Below are 13,786 nucleotides of genomic sequence, written 5' to 3'. Positions count from 1 at the left end.
GAGTCCACCTGGCAGTGCCCACCTGGCAGAACCCACCTTCCATCCTGGCGAAAATCACCTTTCCCCATGGCAGAGCCCATCTGGCAGTGCCCACCTGCCAGGACCACCTTCCATCCTGGCAAAGCTCACCTTTCCCCATGGCAGTGCCCACATGGCAGAGCCCACCTGGCAGTGCCCACCTGGCAGTGCCCACCTCCCCCTGGCAGAGCCTGTCCCTCTGGGTGTCTCCCGTGTTTCATTCCCGTGCCGGGGAGAGCCGGGCTGGGGCCGTGTCCTGGCACTCGGGGCACACGGAGGGCTCTGGGTTGGAGCGAGAGCCCCGCAGGGTCCCGGGGCTGGGCAGCCGCACAGGTAATTAGTGAGCTTCTGCTAACGAGCAGAGCGCTCCGAGGGGAGAGAACATAGCCTCGGATTAAAGCTGTGCTAATTAGGAACTAATTACGGGCACGGCCATGTTCCCACCTCGGCCAGGCTGCGCCGCAGTCCCCGCTCCAAACCGGGCCCAGTGCGGCGCGGGGGGGGACCCTGGCAGCGAAGGGAGCCTCGGGGGAGCCAGGGCTGCTCCCCCGGGATTCCCTGGGCAGGGCCCCGGGTGTTGTCCCCATCAGAGGGGACATCCCGGGGGGCTCCGCTGTCCTGCTGCCACCCGCGAGCACATCCCAGGGAGCTGCTGCTCTGCCAGGAGCTGCGGAGGGGAATGTGGGGGTCACCGAGCCCACAGCCTGCCCTGGGCGAGACCAGCTCAAAGCCAGCGGTTTCCATGACCCGCTGGGGTCTCCTTGCCTTGGAGGGGAGTTCAGACGCCCGTGGGCTTTGCACCACATCCCACCGACCCCACAGGAGGGTTCCTACAAAAGCAGGGCTGCTGGGCAGGCCTGGCCCCGTGTGGGGACAGGCCTCACCTCGGGGGTGGTGACACAGTGAGGGTCATTCATGGGCATCCACAAACCCCTCCTGCAGCACCTCCCGTTCCTTAAAGCTGGGTGGAATCACGGATCAATCCCAGTGATGGCTCTGGGATGGATGGGGCCATGCTGGAGGGAGGCACCTCCGGGCAGGACTCATCACTGGCTGTGCCCATCCCGCCCCAGCTCCCCTGGATCTCTCCAGGAGAACCGGCCCCGTGCCCTGACTCTGTGCCCATCCATAAGGTGCAGCATCAGCTGTCATGTCAGCAGCAGGGAAAACATCCCGTGGGAAGGGCTTTAAATGGAAGCAGGAAAGGAAAAGATAAAGAGCTGCTTTCATTTTGGAGCCCTCGTTTGGTCACGTTTTTCTCCCTGACAGGGAGGGGATGCAACGGCTCCATCGGAGAAGTTATTTATAGAAATATGGTTAATTATAGAAATTTATTTTGCAAGAAGGTTGGCTCTGGTTGGCAGTGGGGGCTGGGAGGGAAGCAGGGCAGGGGGGAAGAACCTGCTATTCCCAGGAAAATGCCCAGTGTGGCGTGGAACGGGGCTGCTCTGCCCTGGAGAGAGGAGATGGAAGAGGAGACACTGTGGGGGTGACAGTCACAGCCACCAGCAGACACAGTCAGCCCCTGGCACATGGAATGACTCCAACCAGCACCACTTCCTCACCTTGAACCGATGCCAGCTGTGACTCAGCAACCTCACCTGGGCAAAGGCATCCCACCAGGAACGCGGGGCCTGAGGAGACGCAGCCTTTGTTCCCAAATTTCAGCAACAACTGCAGCCAGAGAGGAGGCAGCTCCTGCTGGCCACGGAGCCTTGGAGCCACCCCCTTCCGGAGCCACTGGAAATCCCCTTTGTCACCCAGAGCCACAGGATGAGCCGAGTCAAACCAAACGTGAGTCACCTCTTTCCACACAAGTCACACAGAGGGAACGATTCCTGCCACGCCCAAGGATTTGGGAGAAGCTGGAACTCGACCTGATCCAAGCAAAAGCACTTGGGACAGTCTGGGATTTCTCAGCACAAATAAAAGTAGTTAATTATTGGTAACAAATTTATTTTTGATATTGATTTTTTTACAGAGCTAAATGGAACATAGAAACAGCACCAAGCCATTGAAGTTTGTTCTACAAAATCAGGTTTAATACAAAAGGATGACAGCAATGCCTGACTCTGCGCTTCTGGACGGTTAAAAAAGCTCACCCAAACCCCACCAAGAGTTTTAAAAAGGTTTAAGAACAGAGGCACCGGTGTCTGAGAGAATTTCTCTGGCAGCAGTGATGATCTTGACACATTTTGGAAGAATCAAGGCTGCCTTTATTCCCTGTTTATTACAGTGCAAGGGGCTGGTCCTTGCCTTGAAGAGCTGCAGTCTCCTGCCCAAACACCCACACCCAAAATGTGGGGTAAGAGCCACCTCCACGCAGGATATTCCCCATTTAATGGGAAAGAGCTCCTGGTTTTGCTCCTGGAGAGCTCTGCTCCATCCATACGGAGTGTCCATGGTCCCCAGCAGCCCGAGGGGAGAGGTGGGGAGAGGTGCAGACTCTGCCAGGTGAGCAGAAACTGGCACAGGGAACACACCTGGAGTGGCATCACCTGCCCAGGGCAGGGCAGGGCTGTGCCCTCAGCCAGCCCAGAGCCTGGGACAGGAGCAATCCGTGCATCCAGCCCCACGCTGTCCTCAGGGAGAGCAACATCCAGGGGCTACAGGGCTCAAATCACTGCTGGCTTCACTCTGCACCTTCTCCTGCCCGAGGCCAGCAAAGGATTTGGGCCCTGCAGCCTCGGGAGCTGCTGCACAGCCCTGGGGAGAGCAGCACAGCAGCTCCTCTGCCGAGCCTCAACTGCCACACACTGGTGCCATTTCCTGGGAACAAATGTTCCTTCGCTGGACAGAAACAGAAGCTGAAGTAACCAAGAGATTACAGACACGAGATACGATGCAGCAGGGCTGGGATGGACCCAGGCTGCTCCTGGGACCCGTGGGGGCTGCAGGAACAGCGACAGACCCAGTGCTGGCACATCCCTGCTCCGACACGAACACAGACACCGCAGCTGCCCAGCTTAAACATGAACACAGAGCCCTCAGAGCCCCGCCAGAGCTGCTCTGGAACAGCCATGGAGCAGTCCTGGGCTGGAGCCACAGGAAAGCGCCTTTAGAAGCTTCCTATATCCTTTATTTTCCACCCAAATCTCCTCCCTCCCCCCCCCAAAAAATAATAAAGCACACAGACTGCAGACTTAAAAGTGTAACAGGGTCACAAACTCTCCTCCACCACCCCCAGCCCAGCCCCAACCACCAAGGCACGTCAGGCTCCCCCCTCTCTCCAGGACCACCTTCACCCAATTCCCCCTCTCCCCAGTTTTGGATGGATGAAGCCAACACAAAACATTTTCCTCGCTGGGAAGCAGCAAGCAAGACAGCAAAGCTGTCCTTGCACTGACAAAAACAAACACTAACAAAGACACGCCTGCACTGCCACCCTAATGTTTCCATGGGAAATGTTACCTCCCAGCACATTCCCTGATGGACTCTGCCACCAGTTGGCCTTTGCAGAGTTGAGGTCGAATTTTGCACCCCCAGGCTCTGGCAGAGCCCCCCAGCCCTCGACAGGGGCGTGCATTTATTCTTTGTAGGTTGTTGTTTGCTTGCCACGGGAGCCAGGTCTCTGTGGAAGGCTCGCTTTGGTGCAATTCCAGCTTCCCACCAGCTCAAGCCCATCTTCCTTCCAAGCCATTATTGCCCTGAATGTGTGTGTTTGAAGAGTTCCAGCAGTGAGAGCGAACAGAGCCGTGCAACCCCCAACCCTGGGCCAGGCCCTGCTCCTCCCACAACCAGTGAGGGGCCTGACCCCTGCACAGGGTCCATGTCCACACCCAGACCCACGGCTGCTCCTCTCCTGCTGCCCCTCAGTGCTCCGAGTCCGACAGGTACGAGGGCTGAGTCCATCTCCACACCAGCATGTCCTCCCCTGCCACCCTGTGGGATTCTGTCTGGATCCGGGACTCGTTGGAGGCCAGGAAATCCACGGCTTTCTCCCACACCCGCTTCATCTTTTTTCTGCAAGGAACAGCAAGAAAATAAATGAGAATCCCAAGCTGGTTGTGCTTCCCTGCCTGCAGCAACTGTGTCTGTGGATCTGGCTGCCTCCTGCTCCCTGTGCAGGCAGGAAAAGGCATCAAACAAAGCCTGGTGTAGAGATTTCAGACCAGGGTACGGCCACACAAATCCTGCCTGGGGGGAAGATGAGAGGCTCTGTCAGTGCCCTGAATTTCTGCCTCAATTTGTGCTGCAAAGGGACTCGATGAGCAAATCGCCCTCCCCCGTCCTGCACGCAGAGATCTCAGCCAGGGGGACACCCTGATGTTCACCCCAGCTTTGGATCCAGCAGTTCTGAGCATCTCACAGCCAGGGATGGCTCAAACAGCTGCAGTCATCCCTTGGAGGAAAAGGAGTCCTGTGTGTGATAGAGTGAGGAGGTTCAACACTTCACAGGAGGACAAAGCAACTCTGTTTAACCAAAATACAAGAAATATCCCTGCAGAGATGGAGCAAAGCAGCCCTTCAGCCCCACCTCCCACAGAGCAACGACCTCCAGCACAATTCCTGTCTGAGAAAGCACCAAACCCGACCTGAGAAAGCACCAAACCCGACCACCTCACTGCAGCTCCCTTCCCAGCTGCACAGCTCAAACTGGCCCCTTTCCAGGCACGCACAATCCCTGTACAAGAGCCCCAATGCCCTGTTCAGCTCATGGGAATTGTTCTGAAGAGCTCAGCGCTGCCTGCAGAGCCAGGCAGGGCGGCTGGGAAAGGGGACAGCACCAGACACCCAGCAGATGAAGCAGAGGACACCTGATGCTCCGTGTCCAAGCAAACCAAACCCAGGTACTGCTGGACAGAACAGGGACAATGCACCTGTGGCACCGCACCAAGTGCCAGCCCTGGCGCTGTCCCACTGATCTGCACCAGGTGCAGGCCCAGCCTGAGCTGTGTCCAAGCCTTTCCCAACCCAAAGGCTCCAGCTGCAGAGCAGCTCCAGGGATGCATTTTGGAGCTGTGCTGAATCCCATCCTGCTGCTCCCGGCCCTCCTGAGTGCCCAGAGCCAGCTCACCTGCTCTGAGGTGGGATCAGGCTGTCCCGGACGTGGAAGATGCCAACGTAGGGGTAACGCTCCAAATTCCGTTCCCATTCCTTGTAGTGGTCCTGGACAACAGCTGGAGGACAGGAGGACACAGCAGTGAGGGCTCAGCCCTGCAGGGAGCAGAGCAGGGCTCCCTCAACTCCCACAGCTCCTACCTATGATCTTCTTCACCATTTCATACATGGCTTGTTCCTCCTCCTCCATCTTCCGCCAGTGATACCGGAGGTAGATCAGGATCCCCCAGAGGGTTATCAGACCTAGGAGAATAAAAGCAAAGGGAATTCAGGAACGGACAGCTGGGTACTTGCTGGATGCAGGTTTAGTTCTGACACTGGGACCAAGGCCTGCTTGGAACTGAATCCCGGTGATTCCTTTTGCTCCCCAGTGCAGCTGCACCCCAAAACTCCTTCGGTGCTGCCCCCCCTTCAGCACAAGGGCAGCTGTGGATGTGGGATGAGGCAGCTGGAAGGCCCCAGCACAGAGCTGTCCTCACAAAAGAAACCTCAGCACAACCACAGAACTCCAATTCTGCAAATCCCAGAGGAGTCTTTGCCAGAGGCCTCCTCCTCAGGGATCACTCCAGGAGACTGTCAGGTTTCACTGCTCCATGGAGAGCTGCTGGATAGGGAAATAAAGCCTGGGGCTCCAGTGGCAGCCCAAAATGCAAGATGTGTATGGAAGCTTTAGCACTGACAATGCCCCGAGTAGGACTTCAGTGTCTGCAATAAACAGGAACTGTCCCCTGTCACCCCCTCCCTATCAGGCTGGATTAGAAACTCCTGCAGTCACACAGCTCTCGTTATCACCTCGCTGGGTAAAACCCCTGTCTCAGCTGAGGCATGACAGACTATTCCAATAAAACCTCCAACCCTGAAATGCTACAAGTCATTATTAAAGAGGCTGGAGGACTTGGGAGCTTGGAGCAAGAAAAAAAGAAAAACTGACTCCTTTAGGAAAGTTAACGCACTTATTTTGCAGGCCATAATAATGGGTACTTGAGGAATACCCAGAGAGCTCATCAGCTGCCTGATTTAAAGCAACTTTTAAGCACTCACAGCACAAGAGAAAGGCTGTGGGTCTCCTGTGCTGCCAGAACAAAGGTTAATTAGACATTAACTCATCAGCAGATTTATTTCACCTCTGTCAGGCATTTCCTGTGGCTGAGGAATGTGTGATCACAGGGCTTCAGCCCTGCAGCTGAGCCCCGAGAGCCACTTACCCCAGAAGAACAGGAACAGGTTCGTGATGGCCGTGACCACAGCCCGGCGGAAGCGGCAGCCCAGCCCCATCTGGGGGTGGGCAGATTCCAGGCAGAACACTTCCTCCACGCTGGAAACCAGCTCTGACAGGTCCTTGCCTTTCAACCTGATGGGAAGAGGCAGAAAATCTCACTGAAGAGAGCAGGCTCCAACTGCAGTCTTTAATCAAGGCCAGGAGAACAACCAGACTGCGGATGCAGCAGCTCCTGCGTGGCTCCCAGGAAATGCCCCACACCCAGGCAGAGCCTCCTGCCAGAACATTTTGGGGCTGGCTGCTTAGCCAGGGAAGGATGTGGCTTCAGGAAGGCAGCAGGGCTGCAGCTCCCACTGGCACACTGAGCGTCCCTGCACAGCCCCTCTCAGCGTGCACAAGATTAAACCCGGAATTGGATTCCCACCTCCCAGCACGGAGATGGAAATGTTCCCTGAGTCAAAGCCACTGCTCAGCACCGGCAGTGAGAGCTGGGGCACCCAGGCTGGGAGCAGGAGCAGCTCAAAGAGTGACAGAGCATCAGCACAGAGCCCTTCAGAGCCCTCAGCCCCCCAGCTGCAGCACTGCTGCTCCCAAGCCCAGGCTCTCTCCACACTGAGCCATTCCCAGAGCTCACAGGCATTGAGGGATCCAAGGGACAGCCAGCACATCCAGGGGCACTGGAGCAAAGGGGATTGTGTATTTTTAAGCTCCTAATTCTGTCTGCACTGAACAGCCCATCAAACAATGAGGTTTGCTCAATTTACAGGTGCTCAGCTCACGAACTGCTGAGAGCTCGCCCTGGTCCCGGGCTCTGCAGGGGCTGCAGACACACGGTTGTTTCCCAACCCTCGTCTTATTTACAATCCAAATTCCACGGAAATACTTAAAACATGCAGCAGAATCACCCAGTGAAAAGCTCATTTTCAGTCCTGCATCTCAGACTAGCAACTAAAAAAATCATCTCATGTAGCTAAAAATGCCAGGGGCAGGGTTTTGGGGATGCTGCCACGCCGGCTCCGGGGAAGTGGAGCTGTTTGGGGACCAGCCAGCAGAGCTGCTAATTAAGAAAATAAAAAGTGGGAGGATATTGTATCCTACAGCTTCTGACTGGAAATGTGCTGGAGTATAAAAATACAGAATTTGAAAACTCTGCATCCCAGCCCACCTACAAATCCAGCCCTGCCCCTAAGAAAGCCGTGTCCTGGGAATTTGCACGGCCCAGGAATCAAAGCAACAGATGCTGTCTGATCCGTGGATCACTGCAGCAGCTGCAGGAATATTTAAGAGCAAATGGAGCAGTGGGAATTCCTACAAGCCTTGCCCACCAACCCCAGCACCACGACTGCTGCAATTCACTTAATCAGAGACACATTTAGCAACGTGAAAATGCAAACAACTGTTAAGGCTTTGGAATTAGCACAGACTGGAGGCAGCCCACGCTTCCCAGAGGAAGGTGATGATGGCTGCTGACTCTGGGTAGTTTTTGTGGTTTTTCCCCCAAAACCCAGTACTGCTGCCATTTCTCATGGATGGAGCCTGTTGGCTGAGAAATGCCCCCTCAGTGACCACATCCCGCTGTCAGACCATCCAGTCAGGAGGAATTTCTCCATGGAAAGGGTGGTCGGGCATTGGAAGGGGCTGCCAAGGGAGGTGGTGGAGTTCCCAGCCCTGGAAGTGCTCACTTGGATGTGGCACTCAAGGCTCTGGGCTGGTTGTCCAGGTGGGGATCGGTCACAGGCTGCACTTGGTGATCCCGGAGGGATTTTCCAGCCTCAGTAATTCTGGGATTTAGTGTGCACTGGGTGCTCTGCCGGAGACACAACTGACACTAAAGGTATCATTCAGCATCCCCTTCCCTCTCCTCCTCCTCGGGACTTGCTCCAGAGGGTCCCAAAGCATGGCTGACACCCCCCACTGCACAGAGGGCTTTGCTGGCCAGTGAACCCTCTGGTCCACGGATGCAGCTCCACCCACGCACAAATGTACTGGAGAGAGGTTATCCTGGGAAAAGTGACCACGTGGCCAAGTTTAAGAAGAGCTGTAGGCACAGGACCCTGGGCAGGACACCAGCACCACCCCACAGGAGGCACAACACAACCACTGACGGCCACAAGCAGCCCTGACCTCCCACTTCCACCTCATCTGCAGCACATTCCTGGACACGGCATCCCACAGCCAGGGCTGGGAATCAGACTCCTGGAGGGAGCTCAGTTCCCATCTTGCTGCAGGGCTGTACTTTTCCTTTGGAAGTTTGCCCAGCGAGCTCTGAGACCACTGACCTTGTCAAATTCCACCCCAGCCAACACCCAGACCCCCAACTTTGACACAGTGGGCTCCTGCTCACCCAGTTCCCAAATCCTTGCTGCTGTTCAGTATCAGCAGATCCCCAACTTTGACACAGAGGGTTTCTGCTCACCTAATTCCCAAATCCTTGTTGCTGTTCAGTATCCAGTGCAGGGCAGCTTCAAACTTCTGTGAGGAACTGCCAGTTACATTCTGTGCAAAGGAAGCCATAAGAAGATTAGTCCTCCACTCATTTAAAATACTGCCCAACATCATTTCATTACAGCAGTGGGAGAACTCATTCCATAGGGTCTGTCCCCAGGTTAATTCTTATCGGGATTCTGCAAACTGGAGGGAGGAGAACTAAGCCTGAAGGTCTGCCTGGCCTAAAGTCTTCTGACTGGGGAGATGATGCATGAAGCACTCTGTGAAATAACACCATCCCAGACTGTTAGGGCTAACCACTAAATACAACATAATCTTACTGACAGGTTACCAGCAAAGAAATGGAATGCTGGATCAGAGCAGTCTGTCTCCTGACACTCTGCAGCAGAGAAAAATCCTTCTTCTGCCCAGCCCTCAATTCAGGGAAATTTCTGGTTTCGCAAGACTGATGGCTCCAGTGAAACAACAAACCATTAAGATTTACAGGGGGTGAATCAGAGATGGAGGAGAAAATGATTTTCAAAAGAACTGCTGAGAACAGGACTGGCCAAAGGGGAAGTGAGAGATATGGGAGAGAATCAAAGCAGGATGAGGAAGTAAAATGGATGGTAAATTGTTTCAGTGTCTATTATTTATTGCTTTTTAAGAGACTAAGCACTGGGTTATAACAAAGCTGCTCAGAGCCCACTCACCAGCACGTGTTCCTTCACCTCACTAACCCAAATGCATTTGCTTTTTAGGTTCTCGGGGTTTCCACATTCAAAATTACCTGGTAAGAGAAGTCAAACAGAGAAATCATGTTGGTAAAAAAGCCCTTGAACAGCCCAGAACCAAGCCCTGGATGTACACCAACAAATGCTCTCCTTTCCAATCAGCCCCAGCCCTGAGCAAAATGATTCCAGGCTGAGATTTATACTGCAGGCAGATCAGATTATGACTATTAATAAAATGCTCAGCCCTGCATGGAGGTTGGATAAGGGCAATCAAACCTCTCACTTCAGAGCTGCTGCTGGATAAGGGCAATCAAACCCGACACTTCAGAGCTGCTGAACACACAATGAGGGGGAAAGTATTGCTCCTGCCCCTTGCAGAGCACAGAAGCACAGCTGCCACCAGGTATCAGGTGTGGAGCTAATGATCAGTGTTCAAAATGCCTCCAAGGAGCTGAAATCACAGCTCTGCCTCTAACCCAGGCAGAGAAATGCTGGCAAGGCACTAAATCCTCTAGATCTTGCCTCACCAAGTTGACTAAACAAATGTGCTAAGTAAATCTGGTGGAAATCCAAAGTCAGATTTGTAAAGATTTAGTTCTGTGCAGCTTCAGTATCCAAAGGCTTCAGCCTCGAGGTCCAAAATGCAGAAAATGGAACTGAAACCCTTTTACTGATTACCACTGCTGTGAATCTTGCTGAACAAGTCCCTACTCATACAGTGGATTTCTAGCAGCCTTCTCCATCCCAAAATACCAGTGATGAGCTGGATTTACTCCGGGAGTAGGGACTGTGCTGGGTCAGCTCCTCAGCTCAGAGAGCCTAAACCACTCTGTGCTGAGGAAAGGGAGAGGCACTCACACATCAGCTCCCACATTTCAGCAGAAATGACAATTTCTTAGGTCACTTTATGTGTAAGAACGCATCAGTTTACACTTCCTGGCTCTGTCTTGAGGACAATTTCAAGCTGCTGGTAAGAAAAGAATAACAAACCCAACCAATCTTACCTCAGATTCCCAACACATCAAGTACAAACAAAGCCCACTCACCCAGGCAGGGTGATGGGAGTGCATTAACCAAGCACCACTCAGAGTAAAAATAAACCCCCCTTTCCCTGTTCTCTATTCCCTGCCTGCCTCAGAGCTCCCAAAAGGGAACTGCCTGTTCCACAAGGCAGCCCAGAGTGGGACAAAAGCGAGCAGGAGCTGGGAGAGGCAGCAGGGGTGGGGATGCAGCAGCACTCACCTGCCTGCACGGACAGGTAACTGTAGAGCTCGTGCAGCACAGCCATGGTCACGTCCTTCTGCTTGGCCTGGCAGAACTGCAGGGCACACACAGGGACACAGATCAACAGTGGCAGGGGACACTGGGATTGCAGGCCCAGACACCAGCCAGAACCACAGCACTGGAGTCTGGCTCGGTCCTGCACCACCAGCTCCAACCAAATCACCCGAGCAGAGGAACATTCCAGGCACAAGTGACCCCGTGCATCCTCTGCAAGTCCCTGCCCAGAGGAACTGGTTGAGTTTTAAGGTCCCTTCCAACCCAAACCAGTCTGGGATTTTATAAAGTGCCACCAACCCCCAGCCCAGCCTGCAGCACCAGCCTCAGACCCACCATGGATGGATCCATCACCTCTAGAACATCCCAGGACACCAGAACTCAGAATCCAACATGAAACCTTCTCCCTCCTAATCACGGAATGTTTGGGTTGGAAGGGACCTTAAAGCTCACCCAGTTCCACTCCTAACACTTTCCCCTATCCCAGGTTGCTCCAAGCAAGTCCAACCTGGCCTTGGGCACTTCCAGGGATGGGGCAGCCCCAGGTTTCCCAATAATCCATCCTCACAGAGAGAGCAGGGCTATGCAGCCATGGTGGGGCTCAGGGAATTAGCTGGATTAAATCTTGTACTGTTAAAGCTGAAAACAGCTTTATTGCAAACCAATACCACCTCTGGTACAACTGTTAAAAAGAAATTGATTCACATAATTGGGAATTTAAATTTTTATCTTTCAGAGTCTCACACACACTCCTAACTTAATCTGGCCCATTAATTCCAACTCATCAAGTCCCAATTTTTCTGTAAAACGATAGAACTGATCATTTTACAGTGATACTGTTATGGGTGGAATAGAATACCTGGAATAATCACTGTTCTGTGAGAGCTCACAAGATTGAAGATAAATAAATAAATGCTTACATCATCCGTGCTTTTGTCACAATCCACAGGCAAGAGATTAACTAGGAGAGAGAAGAGGCTGAGTTAGCTGGCTGCAAACAAGAGCTTTCATCAAGAAAATATTTATCTTTTTAAAAGCAGGCTCGACTTAAAGCCTGGTTCTGCTGTTGTTAATCTCCTCCTGGCAGCACCTTGAGATGCAAACGGCCCCTCCAGGAGCTGCTCTGGGAGCAGCCCTGAGGAAAAACACACAAATGATGCAGGTGATGAATGTATTCAGCTGGGGAGTGGAAACTGGGGCTGGATGTTTTGACAGCTCCTGTTTGAGAAGCTTCACACTGATCTTTACACTCCAGTGCTGCCTCCAGCTGCCCACCAGCGTCACCTGAAATGTCCCAGCACAGCCAGGGAGGGAAATGAACCCTCCTGGAGGGCTGCGTGCAGCTGGAGCTCTAGGCTCTGCAGGGCTTGAACAGCTCCCTGCACCTGCAGAGCCTCCCAGAGCTGCCACAGGGCCGGCACAATCCTGAGCAACATTCCTGCCTCCAGAACTCCAGTCGCAGCTGAAATCCAGTGACACTGGGCAGTTTCATCCTGGCTTTGGGAATGCAGCAGCTTTCCCAGCCCACGCCAAGGGCACAGTGTGCCCAGGCTCAGTACCAGCACCTTCCCAAAAGAGCCCCCAAACCCTTCTTTGTTCAGCTCAAAGCCTGAAATGTCCCAATTTCCACCTGCTCCAGCTGGGGAACTCTGCTTTAAAAACCAGCTGCTGGGGAAACCCTTTTCATTTCTCATGGAAGAGACAGACACACTCTGCCACACCTGAAGCACTGAACTGATCTGCTGCACTTCCCCCTTGGACTGAATAAAGGCTGGGAAGGGCCGTGCTGGCAGAGGGAACATCAAAAACACACTCCAGGTACTACACAGACATTGTGTCACATCATAAAATCCATCCTTGGCCCAGCAGGCATCCATAAAATCCATCCTTGGCCTAGCATGAATGGCATGCCACATAAACCCCGCAGTTCTGAGGGACTGAAGGCCAAACTCGTTTGGAAAAAGCCAACTTTCGATTTGCTTTCCATGACTAACAAGGCTTCCCACGGGAAAGGGGAGATGGGAAGAGGGACAGAAGCAGAGATGTCAGATTATGGCAACGAGGATGATAAATGTGATGGCGCTGGAAGCAATAAAGGGAAAGCAGGAAGAAAGGTGAGGAATGAAATTTAAATCAGAATTAAACCAGTGCACGTACAGCTCTCCTCTCTCCTGTCCAGCCAGCCTGACCCAACCATCTTCACCACGAGGATGCCCAGAAAAATCAGCAGCAGCACCAAGCTGGCGAGGCAGAGGAACTGGGACAGGTAATACTCCAGGCCTTTCCCCTTCCCCTCCGGCTGCTGCCTCGGGGCTGAGCGCAGCAGGGCCGTGCGTGGCGTCACTCCGTGCCCCCCATCGCTGGCTGCCCGCCACGGGAAGCGCCGGATCAGCCCCCCAGCCCGGCTGCTGGCATCCCGCTCCACCTCCTTCCCAACGCTGGCAGCCAGTTCCTCCTTCCCTCTCCTGAAAAGGCTGCTGACCCTCCCGGGAGCCGCTGAGGAGCCCCACTGGGTGCTGGGAGTCACCTCGCTCTCCCGTCTCCACCAGCTGCTGGAGGAGAGCCCCCTTCTCTCCCCTGCTGTATCCCAGGCAGCCCGGGCGCTCTGCACCCCAACTGCCCCTCCTGATGTCCCCCAATGGCTCCTGGACTGCTCCTCGCTGGGAAGGGGTTTGGAGCCTGCGGAGGAGCTCCAGTAGGGTGTGGAGCTCAGCCCCCCAGCCCCATCCAACCCCGAGCCAGCCCGGCTGCTGAGTCCCCCACTCCTCTCTGCTGAGGGGCTCCACTGGGATGCGGAGTTTGACCCCCGAAACCTGTCCAGGGTTGGTCTGAGGCCACTGCTGAGCCCCCCACTCCTCTCTGAGGCGCCCCACTGCAGTGAGGAGCCCCGAAACCCATCCAGGGTGGCCCCCAGCCCCTGGCTGAGCCCCCGGCCGCTCTCTGCAGATGTCTCCCAGTGGGGCGCAGAGCTCGGCCCCGCGGCCCTGTCCACCCCAAGGCCCCCAAGGCCCCCGCTCCTCTCTATGGACGTGTCCCACTGCGAGGGGGA

General features: G+C 54.4%; 1 protein-coding gene across 1 annotated transcript; it reads right to left on the bottom strand.

Moving 5' to 3' along the window:
* Positions 1-1,950: 1,950 nt before the first annotated feature.
* LEMD2 (LEM domain containing 2) lies at positions 1,951-13,783 on the bottom strand (the record flags this gene model as incomplete). Its single annotated transcript, XM_008644713.2, has 9 exons — positions 1,951-3,981; positions 5,036-5,138; positions 5,221-5,322; positions 6,285-6,430; positions 8,715-8,794; positions 9,439-9,515; positions 10,702-10,777; positions 11,658-11,698; positions 12,895-13,783. Coding segments are annotated over 9 exons (1,665 nt in total), but the record flags the coding sequence as incomplete, so codon positions are not given.
* Between the last annotated feature and the right edge of the window lie 3 nt (positions 13,784-13,786).

Source organism: Corvus brachyrhynchos, unplaced genomic scaffold (genome assembly GCF_000691975.1).
Source record: "Corvus brachyrhynchos isolate BGI_N302 unplaced genomic scaffold, ASM69197v1 scaffold72, whole genome shotgun sequence".
Lineage (NCBI taxonomy): Eukaryota > Metazoa > Chordata > Aves > Passeriformes > Corvidae > Corvus > Corvus brachyrhynchos.
The sequence above is the reverse complement of the archived record's forward strand: the minus strand, read 5'-3'. Positions and strand labels throughout refer to the sequence as shown.